Genomic DNA, 15,199 nt, shown 5'->3' with positions numbered 1-15,199 from the left:
TTGTGGACCATTGTCTGTCAAAATCCTTTCTGGCAGCCCATATCTTGCAAAGAGGGTTAGAAACACTCTTATGGTGGCTGCCGAAATCGTCGAGGTCATGGGCACTACCTCGGGCCACTTCAAATGTGCATCAATGATCAGCAAGAAATTCCTTCCTTGAAAGGGTCCTGCGAATTCTGCATGCAGGCGTTGCCATTTCTTTTTTGGGTATTCCCACGGGTGTATGGGAACTTTGAGTGCCTCTTTGCTCACTTCCTGGCACGGCCGACAGCTTCGGACCATCGTTTCGATGTCATGATCCTAAAGCGGCCACCACAAGTAGTGACGTGCCAGTCCTTTCATCTTTGTCATTCCCGCATGACCTTGATGCAAGACGTTCAAAACATGTTTTCAGTACCTCGAGGGTATGATGATGCGTTTTCCCCACATAAAGCAGTTGAGCTCCACGGTTAGTTCCGTTCTGCAACAGAAGTAAGGCTTGAGGTCATTGGAATTCACTTGTTCTGGCCATCCATCCATGGTGAGTCTTAAAACTTTAGACAACACGGTGTCCTTTTGTGTCTCTCTGCTGATCTGCTTATGTGTTAGTGGGAGTTCTTGAAACGTTTTAGGTGGAAATTTGATTTCGTCCATTCTTGTAGTTTCTGATTTTGTAGCGCCTTTGTCAGTCATTGGGAGTCTCGACACGGGTCTGCGACTATGTTCTTATCGGTCGATACACACTTTATGTCAAAGTCATACCCTGACAAGATGATTGCCAATCGCTGCATTCTTGCTGCAACCGTGCCTGGGATTCTCTTGCTGGGATAAAAAATCAATACCAGGGGTTTTTGGTCTGTCCACATCGTGAAGTGGCGTCCAAACAAATACTGGTGAAATATATTTACGCCTTTAACTAGACTCAGTGCTTCTTTGTCAATCTGAGAGTAGTTTCGCTCACCTTTGGAGAGCGTTCTTGACATGAAGGCAATCGGCCTACGTTGCTTGTTGGGTGGTGCGTGTTGAAGTACTGTACCAATGCCTAGGCTCAATGCGTCACAGTGCAGTTCCAGTTGAAGTGCAGGGTCATAGTGCACTAGCAGACTCTGCTTGGTGAGTTGCTTTTTCGCTTCGTTGCAGGCTCTCTGGCATGATCTCGACCATTCCCACCTTTTATCTTTCTGCAGCAGTTCATGTAGGATGTCGGCTGCGTTGCTGATGGAATTTCCGTAGTAGTTCAGCAGTCCCTGAAATGCTCAGAGTTCGTCGTCTTTGAGCCTCTTCACATGTAGAATCACATCCACCTTCTTGGGATTTGGGTGGGTCCCTTTTTGTCTATGACATGTCCTAGAACTCTATGGAGTCCTGCATGAAGCAGCATTTTTCTCTTCCCAAGAGAAGGCCACTTTCCTTGAGTTTTTGCTGTACGATGTCCAGGTTCCGCAGGGTGATGTTCATAGTTCTTGCCAGTTACCACGATGTCATCCTGAAATGCACCTGTGAACGGCAAATTCCCAACGACTTCTTCGATGACGCATTGGAAGATAGCTGACGCTGAGGTTATTCCAAATGGCGCTCCGTTCACTTGATAGAGCCCTTCGTGTGTGTTGATCACAGTGAGGTTTCTTGATTCTTCCACTAAGGGGATCTGGAAGTAGGAGTGTTTGCAATCTGACTTGGTGAACTTCTCTCCATGGGCAATCTTCACGAAGAAATCTTCAGTCTTCGGTAGTGGGTACCTTTTTGGCTTCATGGCGGGGTTGAGTGTAACCTTGTAATCCCCGCATATGCGCCGTTTGCCTACATCACTGAAACGATTAGAGTCTCTCACTCACTCCTCATCACAGGAGTGATTATAGGCTCTTTCTCAAGACGATCCAGCTCCTCCTCGATCTTTTGTCGGAGGGCTGACCTTGGTCTGAGAAAATTTGGTTGAGCATCATCATTCACGCAGAGTTTCACGGCGTAGTCCTTCAGTTCTTCCGGACCTTCAAAGGTGGAACTGTATCTCCGTAGCACTCTTGTGAGAATTAAGGTTTCTGCACGCACATTGTGTACTTCCTTCCAGTTCACTTGAAAATCCTGAAGCCATGCCCTTCCCAGTATGGGAGGTTCCCCATTCTTCACCATTTCGATTTCATGCCACTTGACTTGCCCGTTGTACCGCATCTCTACTTGAACCTTTCCCTCGGGAACGATGGGCTTGCCGGTGTACGGCTTCAGCGTTATTCCCGAGGGTTTCAACAGGATGTCTGGAAGAATTTCTTGAAATGTCTCCAGATTGATCACAGTCACGGGTGAGTCTGTGTCAATCTCTATCTGAAGAGGTTTGTTGCAAATCTTCACAGTTACTGTGATGGGTTTCGGGTAACTTGAGTCGATGAAATAAAACGGAGTTTCGTCTCCCGAGTTTTGTGTAGTGACATGGTTGGTGAAGTTTGGCTTGTCCTTTCTTCTTAAGTCTTGTGGATCTTTTTTCCTGTCACGGCAGACCATTTGGAAGTGTGCTGTTCTTCCGCATTTTTAGGGGCGAAGCTCCTTAGGGTTTAGCCTTGTCCGTCCGGCCTCCGTGCTCACATCGATTGCCATCCCATCTGTCTTTTAAAAAAAAGAAAAAAATATTTGCGCAGTTGACAGGATTCGAACCTGTGCGGGGAGACCCCATTGGATTTCTAGTCCATCGCCTTAAAGGGAAGCTACGGAGCTTCTTGGAAAAATTGAGTTAGAAGTGAATTCTAGTGTATTTTTACCCCATGAACCCGAATACCCAAACCATTTGCTGCGTAAGTATTGTTAAACGCGAGAAAAACGCGAAAGACAGTCGCTGTCCGTGACGTCATCGACGGCTCTTTTGGCTGCCCAAGGCTAGGGGGGCGGGGCTTCAGCCATATTTTGAAATTGCTCTTGTGGCTCTCCGGCGCGTCGCATTGAAATATAATTTTGATATCTGTTATTCTAAAGGCCAAATGAACGCAATTCAAGCGTTTTTTCTCAAATGTAGAAGTGCCCCATCTTCCCTTTAACCACTCGACCACGACTGCGGGACAAGTAGGGGGCTCTGAGATGTGGTAGTAACTCAAGAGCTGGGGATGTCATGGATGAAACGTTGCATTTAGCCACTCGACGTCTATACAGGAGAGGGCGCTACGGTCAAATGCGTATATAATCGCGTTCTATACCACACATTCTCTTTCTGACATGGATGAAAAGGAACGAAAAGCTCGGCATGCTGCGGCTCAGCGTATCAGCACCACCAGAACTTCGCCCCAATCAACATCATTCACCACGTGGAGATGCGGTCATTTTTGACAAGCCTTGTTCCTTGCAAAACAGTCTTCAGGGTCGGGATTGGTTTTGCCGAAACGGTGACATGGGATCCTGTTTGTGCGCGAGATTTCCCTTTCGCTTGCTTGCCTTTTTCGGAGGTGACGTCTCGTGTTTCTGCCCTTGCACCAAGCGATTGACATCTTGTTGGGTCTCGGTCTCGCTTCTTATTTCCTTCGCATCCTTCATGAATACCTCCATCGAAGTGGCAAGATACACGGCTGCTTTGAATGTCAGCGTCGGTTCAGCCGGAAGCTTCTCGAGAATGTTTCCGTCCTCAATGCCGTCAATGAGCTCGTCTCAAAGTCAGTCGTTGAGGGAAACACCCAAGTTGCATTGCAGTGAAAGCTGTTTGAGCGCAGCTATGTAGTCTGCAATGGTTTCGGATTCCAGCTGCTTGCGGTGATGGAATTTGTAGCGTTCAACTGTTTCATTGGGCGTTGGGTCGATGTGGTTCTCCACTAGTTGAATGATCTGTACGTACTACTATGTCTTTGTGCTTGGTTTAGCAGGTGCCGCCAAGCTCCGTATTAGTCCGTACATTTCTCGTCTGACGATAGAGAGAAGAACATCGGCTCGCTTTTATTCTGGAATGTCGTTCGCGGAGAAGAACACTTCAATCCTTTTGATGTACGAAGACCATGATTCTGATTTCTGATGGAGCTCTTTAATTTTCCCGATGCGAGGCATTCTTTAGGTTTGAGATGGGGTGTTACTCATGTTACCGCTGTCTCCTTTGTTCCGATGTCGCTTAGTTGTTTATATCCGTCTTTGTTGCATGGATCCTATCCTCGTCGCCATTGTGATCTACCGGTTAATTTGGGATAATGTAGGATATATTTATTTAACTGATTAAAACACATAGCGAACACGCACACAAATATTATCCATGTTCTCGGACGAACCAGGCAGGCAGAAAACATGTGAAAACTGATCTTGACACCTTTCCTGGCTCTTTTGGTGCAGCTCCAGTCGTGGCATTTTGATGAGAAGGCAGGTTTTAATCTGGTTACTTCCAAAACAACACAGCAATTACTGGCCCGCATCCTACACTCCAGACCGGAAGTGTGCCCAAAGTGCCACCACTGCAGCGTGACGTAGGATTGTTAAGTTGGTGTATAGGTTTAATTATATGTCAAATCCGTAATTTCCTTGCCATCCCAATGTAGGCATTGAACTTTCTGAGGCCATTGTCTATAGATATAGTTGGATTAAAATTAAGTTAGCTTAGAAATGGACAAGTGGAAGCTTGAGAACAATCTTTATTAGTTCAGCTGGGTTTTGTTTCAGCATGGTGCAACACTAGTGAAAGGCTTGTAGAAACTATTTGATATTCGATTAGAAAATATTTGGCCAAAAACCGCTATTCGCTCCGAACTCAAAATCCACTACCGTAATATCCTGAGTCAGGGTGGGCCATGTCTCGGTGGGTATGCACAAAAAGTTTGGAAAAAGCTAAAAAATGCCCATTTTTCTGTACATATCTAGTGCAGCTGCAAAAGAGATACATTAAACTCAAAAATCAAATTAGTTTCATTGTTTTATGCAAGAAATAAATATTTATGAAAGAATGTTCTAATATTGCAAAGGCCATTGCTTGCATACACGCGATGAACACTGTGGATCAGCTACAGTGCAAACGTTTGCTTCATGAAGGCACGTTTCTTACTATGTTCTCTTCGTTAATAAAGAAAAAAAGAGTCAACAAGAAAATAGAAAAACCAACCAGGCGCAATGAGTGATCGAGCGGGCAGAAGAAGCGACAGAGCAATCGAGTTGGCAAATACTTTGGCGTCGGACCAAGTTGGGCACCTTGTCAGTCACAAGGGCTCTTGTGCAATTTTCTTGTTTGGTGCATACATGCGTGCGTCCGTGCGGGGCGTGCTATCAACGCGGGTTGAGGCGGCGTTGCTGCATGACGTGGGCAGCACCACTGTTGTCAACGGCAGGAGTCGTTGGCACGTGTGCGCGAGAACCGCTAACGCGTGCCCAACTGGTCCATGCTATGGGGTATCTTCGGCGTGTGACGTCACCTAGATAGGCTGTGTGTGGACACAGAAAAGAAAAAGGACTCGAAATGAACGAGATTCAGAGGTAGGTACCTGTCTCGGTGACAAGCGGGTATCGTATTAATAAACCGCTTGTTTGTTTTTTTTTTAAGAAAAGGGAGAACGAAACGTCTGTTTGGCTACACCACTAACACTGGCTCAAAATGGAACGCTTCACAAACGTCTTTGTGCGGCGTCCCAGCAAGCTTTATTTACCTGTTGGCTTTGTCTCAAACATTGCGCATCCTTACCAACCGTGGTCTCGACGCTACAGAAAAAGGGTGCGCGGTGCCCGTATTTCGGCGGAGACTGACATTGACCTTACACTCCGTGGTTACATTCCGGGATATGGGGCTGGGGCATTTGCTGATCTTGCAACCCCTGAATGGGTTACTGCTTGTGTTATCTTTCTGAGTTTTTTTTTGTTAGCAAAACGAAGTTTTGTTCTGTTACCTCCATTGTTTCCTTTTCGCACGCATGTACTCGAACTTCGGGGTCGTGGAAATAGGGGAGAAAATGCCTAAACAATGTGACGTGTCTTTTTCCCCTTTGTTTTACTTTTTCACGGAAGTCCTCTAACTGTAAGGTACGCGGCCGTGTCATTTGGGTAGGATGAATGTTCGCGGATTGCGGAGTCCGCATTGGGGTATTTGTAGGGGTGGGCGATAACTGCTCTTTTTTTGGAAATCTATATTTGCCCGAAAAGTGGAGTGGTCGATGACTCGGGACATTACGGTATTCGCACATGCCTAGCAACGAGTCATCGGAGCCAATCCAAGGCTGTGTGAGGTTCCCGTGACCTTCAAAAGGAAGCGCCACGACGCACGACAAAAAGCGTAGTCACATGCCACGTTTACAGGGTTGGATTGGCTGGGATGGCTTTTAGTGTCTGCCGCGGTCAAATGGAGTATACTACTATCAGTGTTTACTCAGCAGTTGTTTACCGACCAAGCGCGACATAATGACAAAATCAAGCAGCCGCTGAAATGCTACTCACTGATATAATAACCTCGGCGATAGTTTCAGCTTTCTTCCATTAGATACTGTAAAATGCTATATTTTCGCAGCCCCTATTTTTCACGAATCGGTCACAGAAGACATAATCTTAGCCACTGAATTGCGCGAATTCCAGATGCCTGCGTTAAAACTCTTAAGGACCGAAATTTTCATGTAATCTTAAATTTCAAAAAATTTTAATTCACGAAAATTAAGGGTTTGCGAACATTCAGCGACAGCGAAGCGGGTCGCCGTCGCTTGCATACGGTTTATATTTAATATCGAGGCGCCAATGGTTCAGTGCTGTGTGCATCGAAATTAAATAAGTTTAAACCACATGTAAGCGATTTGGCGAGCGACGAGACAAGCGACGGCGACCCGCTTCACTGTCGCGCGGTCAATCGCGCGACGAGGCAAATTGCGTGAAAGCGACGAAAGCAAGCGACCAAGAGGGTGAGCGACGTTTTTAAAAAATCCAAAAATCGAGCGACGCGACGGGTGACAGTGAGAAATCTTCGTCGCTGACTCTCGTGGTTGTCGCCGTCGCTCGTGTCGTCGCTCGCTAAAGCGCTTACGTGCGGTTCGGCTTTTACTTACAGAATCAATGTCTAAAGCGCGCACATGGAGCGAGGGGCACGACTGCGATAGCCTTACTGCGTCAGTTGAAATTTCAATATGTCACAATGGTGTTGACTGTCCTTTATTTGCGACAAAAATGAAAGAATGTGATAAACTTGCGTGGTCTCTGAAGCCTAGGCCATAATCTTGCATCGTCGATCCATTCGCTGTCCGATTCCGTTCTATAAATAAGAAAACACAAAGTCTATGTTCAAATATAGATATCAAATGCTTAAATGAAAGCCCGAAATATCGAAAAGACCCAAAGAAAACACAAGATTTCAACGCAGAACATAAAAGAACGCGAAAACAAAACTCCGGTGGCGGTTGGCGCAGCACACACGGCGAGAAACTGAAGGTCGGCTATGGCGGCAGGGTCACGTGACGTCAAGATGGCGGCACCCATGAAATGTTGCCTGAAAGGGTCTATATTCCTTCTTCCTCTCCAGTCCAGTTTCGGTTTTGAGCAGTTGCGTTTTTTTTTACTTTATTAAAAATATATGTGAAGCAGTAGTTAAATTTTGATTGGGTAGTCTTCTGACACCATTATAAATTGCCTGGCAAAAAAAATTAAACAAAAATTTTTTTTGGAGGGGTGTCAGTGTTCCTTTAACCTGTTACCGACTGTAGCCTTTTCGCCTAGGGTTTCGTGCCAATTGTCGTGTCTGTCCAAATCTAGGTTAACCTTCGTGTGATCTGATCCTGTGCATCTACTTTCCCGCACAGCACGTGGAGAGCCAAGGTTTATCAGTGTGTCTAGCGACCGGGAAAACTGGGAATTGTGGGAAATTTTAATTACTGTGAAAAATCGGGAAATTGTCAGGGATATTGTCAAAAAGCGGGCCCAGTCAGAGAAAATGAGTCGGAAATGTAATTGAGTGCCCTGAGCAAAGACGAAGACTTGGGGCAGAAAAATAGGCAATAAATTCTGCTTAGAGTAAAGCGCGGGCTCTGCTCACCCAGTGTAGAGTGTGCTACCCGATGCAAAGGGAACAGCCAACAAATACAGTCCAAGCCTTGGATTGAGGGCGCGACACTAGGCTAGATCCAGTTAGAGCTACCAGATTTAGTAACAAATGGGAAAGCTGCAGACCGCAATGGTGGCCATGCTGCCATACGGTTATTGACGTCTGTGGTTGAGCGTTGTATTTTCATTGTTTTTCTGGAAGTGGCCTCTCCACTGATGATGTTGGCACCAAGAAAGTGCTCGTGTAATTCGGACTGGACGAACCCGAATATTTCGGAATATGCAAGCTGGATTAAGCCGGTGCAAAATGATTCTCACAGTGCTCAATGCTCAATGCCTTGTGTTGTAATGGTCTTATATATTCAACTGCCTCTACAATGGTCAGGGAATTTCACCTGAAATTGTCAGGGAAAACCTGGACAAGTTAGGGAATTTCAAAATAATAATTTGCTAGACACCCTGTTTATGCAAGGAGAGTAGCGACTGCAAAAGCCCTAATATTGGCACTCAGAAATACCGGGTTCGATTGAAAAAATGGAATACCTAGGCTTAATTTCGTCAAAGCAAGAAATGTCATTGTGGGTGCCTATGGCATTTATATCAGTGAAACAAACGTGCCAGCGAGAAAAACAACAATATTGTCCTTCTTACTGACACGGTTGTTTTACTGAAAGAAAATGTCACGGGCATCCACCATGTTATTTCGTCTTTCCCTTCTGTCTTTTCCCCCAGCACCCTATCCCCACCCCTAGCTTTACATTCTAAAGGGGCTTCAGTTTTCTTAAAGGCATACTTAATTTATGTGAGCAGAAGAACCGGGCTTTATTTTCTCGATCGAAACCGGCTCCATCCACACTCACATCTGCCCGAGTGCTGTTGGCTATTTTGGGTGCAAACGTCTTTTGCGCTCTGTCTTCGTTTGGCAAATCTGGGCTGTGTTTGTACGCAGGTCGATGCAGGTTTTGGTAAACATGATGGTTCCTCTGTGTAGAAGCCATTTATGCATTACAATCAAAGTATGAAGTAATGGGGCGAGGGCTTGAAAATACATGAGCATCAATTGAAAAATACTTGGAGCTCGAAGGCACTAAAGGCTAGGTTGAGCAACTTGTTGATAACCCCTGCACTGTTGCGACATGCTATTTTCAGAATATTTTTCTAGATCATGTGCATGTGCTGTATGGAACTTCATTCTCATTTTTCCTTTTTCTGTGACAGACTGGTGTTGGAACAGGAACTGGCCTCAGCAACTCCTTCTCTAAACTTCCGGTAAGTTATTTGCAGTTATACTTTAAAGATTGTATGATCATGGAGCCCTCTGTTTTGGGGATTTTTATTGCCTTCACGAAGTCCGAAATTCCTTTAGGGCTGCCAGTTTAGTTTAGTGTAAGTTTGATTAAAAGCCTGCATCCTGGTGTAAAGAGCGACATACACCTTTGGTTTTCTGCGGGGAAGATACTCCTCTTATGGTGTATTCGCTCAACAGAGTTTCTCTCTGAGGAGAGGATTAGGTGCCATCCAGTTTTGAGGTCATGTGTGCCTCGTCACGGATGTTCGCTAATATATGTATTTTTTCTTTAATTTCCAGTGATGTTTTATTAATACTGTTTTACATTTGTCTGATGAATTATATACAGGGTGTTTTTTTTTATTCTTACACATTTGTTTAAAACAAAATCGTGAAAGCTACTATAATGCGGTTTGTGCAGGTGGGTTATACGGCCAGGCGGACATTATGGGGGTGGCTAATCTTTGCGATGAGTCGGCTAATTAATTAAAATTCGTTAATTAACTTTTTAATTACTTAAAATAAACATATGGTTTCAATTTGAAAATTGCTGAGCATCATTGAAAACCCCTAAATCAACTATCTTTAGCAGGATATAACGCCAGGGCAGCATTTTACGGCGTTCTGTAAAAACGCTCTATTTGGACGCATTTCTAGATTTCGGTTTCTTATCGGAGCGCATCTACGCGCCCGCGATACTGCTCCCCGGTGGTCGCGACGCGAAGCCACCTCCTCGCCTCCCTCGTAGAATGGAGGGAAGCACGCCGCACGTGTGTTGCACGTCTCAGCCACTGGGGAGCAGGACCGCGGGCGCGGTGATGCGCTCCGATAAGAAACCGAAATCTAGAAACGCTTCCAAATGGAGCGTTTTTTCAAAACGCTGTAAAATGCTTCCCCGGCGTTATAGCTTTCCAAAAATAGTTGATTTAGTGGTTTTCGATGATGCTCTACAAGTTTCTAATTGAAATCATATGTCTATTTCCACTAATTAAAAAAGTTAATTAACAAATTTTAATTAATTAGCCGACTTATCGCAAAGATTAGCCACCCACATAACGTCCGCCTGGCCGTATAACCCACCTGCGCAAACTGCATTAGTGTTGCTTTCACGTTTTTTTAAACCAATGTGTAAGAATAAAAAAAAACACCCTATATATATATCTGATGCTTTTATAAACATTTGTAGACCCACCCCCTGCTAAAATGCCTCATGGCGATGCAAGATTCATTGTAAAATAATATTTAAAAAAATATCATTAAAATGTGGGGTGCCTTTTTTTTATTCCCCCTGCCTCTTGTTTGATGTGCCCCCGAAGGCACATGAGTAGGAAGAGTCTGCCAGCTCAAGTACGCTCAACTCCCTTGTACGAGTAGTCGCTCGGATTTTCTTAACCGCCACCTTGTTCTTGTAGCTTTTCTCCATGCAACTCTATGAAATACTCAGTTTTTCTCCGGAGTTATTTCTCTTGCGAATACACCATTAGAGAACCCCTTTTCTAAATGGCTAGGGGAGCTGTATTGGGGCAACACGTAGACAGCAAGGCCATAATGCTGGGTTTCCTATGTCATCTTCGAGTGGCCAGTTCAGAACACAGATTAGACACAAAAAAAAAAAAAAAAAGCTTGAGGTACACCTAAGCATTTCTTACGAGTTGTGAATGCGAAAGCATGCAAGCCGCTCGTCCGCTCCCTTTGTCATCTGCTCGTCCACTCCCTCTGTCGTCTGCTGCATACTAAAGAAACTCAATCTTCATCTTTCTTGCACAGTTATCGCACATTACGCCATCCCAATAAACATTATCATCTTCTTGCTTGGTTTTTGTTAAAACGGCGTACGGCTCGTTTCTGCAGCGGAGTTATATCACGTACTAGCGCGGGCTCACTTTGGGATCTCGGAGGCCATGGCGCAGCGGCCAATGGAACCGAAGGCGACTCGCTCCTATTGGGATTGCGGCGGAAACTAGGAGCCGTTTTCGCGCCTCAAACTGATGACGTCAGCTCGCTCCATGAGACAGTTAATGTTTTCACATTAAAACAAGTGCTGCGTCAGTATTTGGTTGGGACTTGTGTTTTCACTGATTGAATACTATACTTGGGATCAACTTTCTGTGGCAGTGGAGCCAAGGCTACAGAGCCGAAGCACGCCGTTCCACTGCACAGCTGAATATAGTTCAACCAAAATAATTTGCACAGCTATAAAATATAAAATTGTTCTTTTTAGCTTTAATTTCAGTGTTACTATAATATTAGTCTGAATGTGCCAAACTTAGAGCATTTCTTTTTAGCCCTTACGGCTTTTGTTTAAGTTTGCAACAGGTTTTCTAGTTTCCTGGAAAACAAACATGGCGTCTTGTGTGTATCGACGGCTCTTGTTGGGCACGGTGTATCGTCGGTACTTTTCGTTAGCTCCCCCCCTTTGTTTGCCCTGGTAGGATTTTCGCAAAGTTTGCCAACCAAAAGTTGACGAAACATACTACTGAGCAAGTGGTGTGCTGCATGTATGCACAAGTGAGACAAAGGGAACCTGGACTCTCTATTGTTTTCGTATAGTGTTTGGTTAGCAAGCTCACCGGTGTAAGCAAGCAGGGGTGGGGATTGAGCCCAGGATCCCTGGGTTCTGCAGCGTGAGCTTTCACTATACGTGTTCCGAGCCATGGTGTGCCACCGACACCTCCTAGGGCCAGCCCTAACCGAGTGCGATCCAAATAGAATTTGACTTGGCACTGTAGCATATGCGTGCTCCTATATCGGTATATCGCTCCTGCGCTGTGAATTTTCAGCACCGGAAGAGTTTATCTGTTTATGACCTCAAAACTGAAGCGCCAATGAAATTCACGACATTTCTTAAATCAATGCCGTATATCTGCGTCGGTCGCGAGACACACAAAATTTGACGTGGTCGATCACATTCTTATTTACCTCACAAGTTTGTCAGAGTGCTTCAGACGAAGCGTTTGCTTGTGTTATACAAACGGGTGAAACGCAAGGACCGATATGCGGATATGTCTGCATGCTCGGTGATCGAAGTTGGGCACCCCTAACTGCAATCCTCATACTAAGAGATGAACAGTAGCAAATGCCTGTCTGTCATGCCAGAACACAAACATACCGAAACCAAAAGAGTCTGGAGCTACTTGGCACAATAACACAGAGCTGTTAGCTCTGCCCTCCCTAGCTTTCTCTTCATTGCCATAGAAAATTGACCCCAAGTATAGTAGTCCCAGCTTAAGACTGATGCAGTGCTTGTGCTCAATCTGTCTCATGCTGGCCACTTGAAGGGGATGTAGAAAACCCCATGGCTTCGCTATCTAGGAGGTATTAGCTGGTGCAAGGTTAAAGATGGAGGCTATACGGGAAAGGAGGAAGCAAGCAGAAGTATATATTGGCCTTTAACAAAAAAAAAGAAAAAAAAAAAGAAAAAAAAAAAGGTCCTGGGAAGAGTTCTTGAGGAGCAATTAAGCCTTCTCGCAAATCAGTTCAATGCTTTTGTAAAAAAAAGAAAACCTCAACTGTTGCTTTGTTTTGGGAATAAATTACTAATGACTCGCACAGGGCACTAATGAATGCAAAAGTAAGTACCACATATTCCTTTTATGCCTCACAGAAATGCAGTGTTCCTGTACATAATAAGCTTTGTGTATTTAAAATTTTGCAGATGCGGCCACGGGTGAAGCGCGTCAACCTGAAAGACATTCTGTTTCTCATGGAACAGGAACGCGATAGCATCCATAGCACACTCCTCTACAAGTCCTATCTCAAGTAGAGGGTGGCACGTGTGCATTTGCACATTTATTACATACACACAAAGTGGCTTTTCCCAAAAACCCCCAACTCTCGGTGAAGCGTTTGCACACTCTTTGAAAAAAAAAAGAAGAAAAAAAAAAAGGGAAAAATATCTGTCTTCACTGCCCGTCCTCGGTTGTGTCAGGGGTCTCCTGGCACATCCTTTTTTTCTGTAATTATTGTTTATTTGATCATGGCTAGTCAGCCATATAACTCTGAAGTATTAATGCTCCTAATTAGTGGTTTTCTAAAATTGTTTAGAGTATGGTACAATAGGAAATTCTGGTTTGTAAGATGTCTTGTACAGTCTGTAAATATTTAATTTCTAACAGTACATGTATATTGACAATTTTAATAGATGTTTCACTTGCTGAGCTGGAGTGGCACAAAACTGCCGGGGGTTGTGACATCGATATCAATGCATGGGCCTAATTTGAGTTCAAAGACAGTGAAATATGAGTTTGACACAATTAATTGTATTGTTATGATTCCTTGAACACCTTCCTATCATTTGAGGTTGCCTGTAATCTGTGGTTTCATGGAAGTGTTGTTTCACAGTGCACACCTAAGATAGTACCAACATTATGTCAGACACTTCAAGAAATTTTGTGTCTCGGCAGTGGTGGGGGGCCGCAAAGAAATGGTGTGATGTCCAGTGTCGGATAGTTTTGCACTCCACTCGCTCGAACTATGTTCCCTTAAATGAGTTAGCAAAGACAAATTTATGTACAGTGTTCACGAGGCCTAGGACAAAGCAGAAGGATGTGTACATCTCTTTGGTTTGTCCTCTGCTTCAAGTGTACTGTCAGTCAAAATTGGCATTAGCTAAGATTGGTGATAATTAGCTCCTAAAGGCTGTTTGGATGCTGGTGTCTTTTTTTTTACCCCTGAAGAAAAAGGTGTACCTGGGGGTTCTGTAAATTTTGTTGACATGGAGAGCATAGTGACTAACTGTTGCAACTTGAGGAAGAGCAGGCATATGAGGATGCAGGGAGCGCGTCTGCCTCTTTCCTCGCATGTTTGTTCTTGCTCAAGAGGAAATTTTTTTTTTTTTTTTAGATCTTGTACTAGTGCAAGTTTCTCTCTACTTAGGTACTACATGTGCTTTTTTTTTGTTTCATTTGTTTGAAGCTTTGTATATATGTCAATATTTGAATGTACTCTTGTTTTCTTTTATGCATTGTCAGATATTTTTTCTTCTGCAATTTTTTTATGCTGTCATTGATTCTGTGATAAGACGTGTAAATAATGCAAGAGTGTGCAAAAAAGAAGGATGAACTAAGGTTCCGTGAAATTGTTTTCCACAGTGCTGTTGTAAACTGGTGCGGCCTGTGAGGGATGTGCAGACTGGTTAGTTGGGTGGTTGGTTGGTTGTACTATCTCATTTTCCGTGTATTCTGTTTGAAACACAATTTGCCACTTCATTATGCATTGGGTGCTGTCCACAGGCATTTTCATCAGCGCAGTGTCTGTCGTAGGTAATATTGATTGTGTCAAGCTTTCTCCCATCATGTAACTGGTGAAATGGACACTGCTTGTAAATATCATTTTTGTGCTCTGTCTACACGTATCTACACTGTACATGTAAGTATGCCACAAGCATAACAAAAACTTGATTTTAGTTCACTGGTGAAATCATGTTTACCTTTGATACCAGATAGTTACCTTATATTTGATAGTTGCCTGTAAATTACGGAGAAATAACCTTATGTATGCACATGTTTCAGGATATATTTAATAAGATTTTATTGTTGGATGGGACAATGTCGTCCAAAGAAATTTGTAATTACTGTGTTTTCAAAGTGTACTGTAGCTGCAATGGAACCTTTTTATGCTAAAGTCGTTTCAGCATCAGAAGACCATGGAACCCTGAACTTTCTGAATGGTTTTTAAAATCATTAAAAGAGCAAGAGAAGTCCTTGCTGTTCTCAACCTGGTGTTCTAAATATTGAATAGGTGTTGGATCCTTTCAGACTTGCAAAGCCCTTGCAAGGAAAGGACAATGGAGATATTAGCTCAACTTTACATCGTAGTGGTTGTAGCAGCTGGGGGTTGATAAATGCTAACGATGCTGCTTGTTCAAAATTGTTTGTGTTGCTCTTGAAGTGAACACCACCCCTGTCTTTTTTTTCAAGGCAATTCAGGCATAGGGTTGTGCCAAGTGTTGCTGTCTGTTGCACATGCACCCATAAGCAG

At 44.0% G+C, this 15,199-nt stretch overlaps 1 protein-coding gene across 13 annotated transcripts in view; it reads left to right on the top strand.

Moving 5' to 3' along the window:
- LOC8035852 (transcription initiation factor TFIID subunit 4) overlaps window positions 1-14,935 on the top strand; it is a 62,374-nt gene extending 47,439 nt beyond the window's left edge. For all 13 annotated transcript variants that reach the window (XM_040503512.1, XM_040503502.2, XM_040503510.2 and 10 more), the window contains 2 exons: window positions 9,151-9,201; window positions 12,876-14,935. In XM_040503512.1, coding sequence (XP_040359446.1) covers window positions 9,151-9,201; window positions 12,876-12,983 — 159 coding nt within the window. In that variant the 3' untranslated portion in view covers window positions 12,984-14,935. The remainder of the gene's footprint in view (window positions 1-9,150; window positions 9,202-12,875) is intronic.
- The last annotated feature ends 264 nt before the right edge of the window (window positions 14,936-15,199 follow it).

This window comes from Ixodes scapularis, unplaced genomic scaffold, assembly GCF_016920785.2.
Source record: "Ixodes scapularis isolate PalLabHiFi unplaced genomic scaffold, ASM1692078v2 PGA_scaffold9__187_contigs__length_104089568, whole genome shotgun sequence".
NCBI classification, from domain to species: domain Eukaryota; kingdom Metazoa; phylum Arthropoda; class Arachnida; order Ixodida; family Ixodidae; genus Ixodes; species Ixodes scapularis.
The sequence above is the reverse complement of the archived record's forward strand: the minus strand, read 5'-3'. Positions and strand labels throughout refer to the sequence as shown.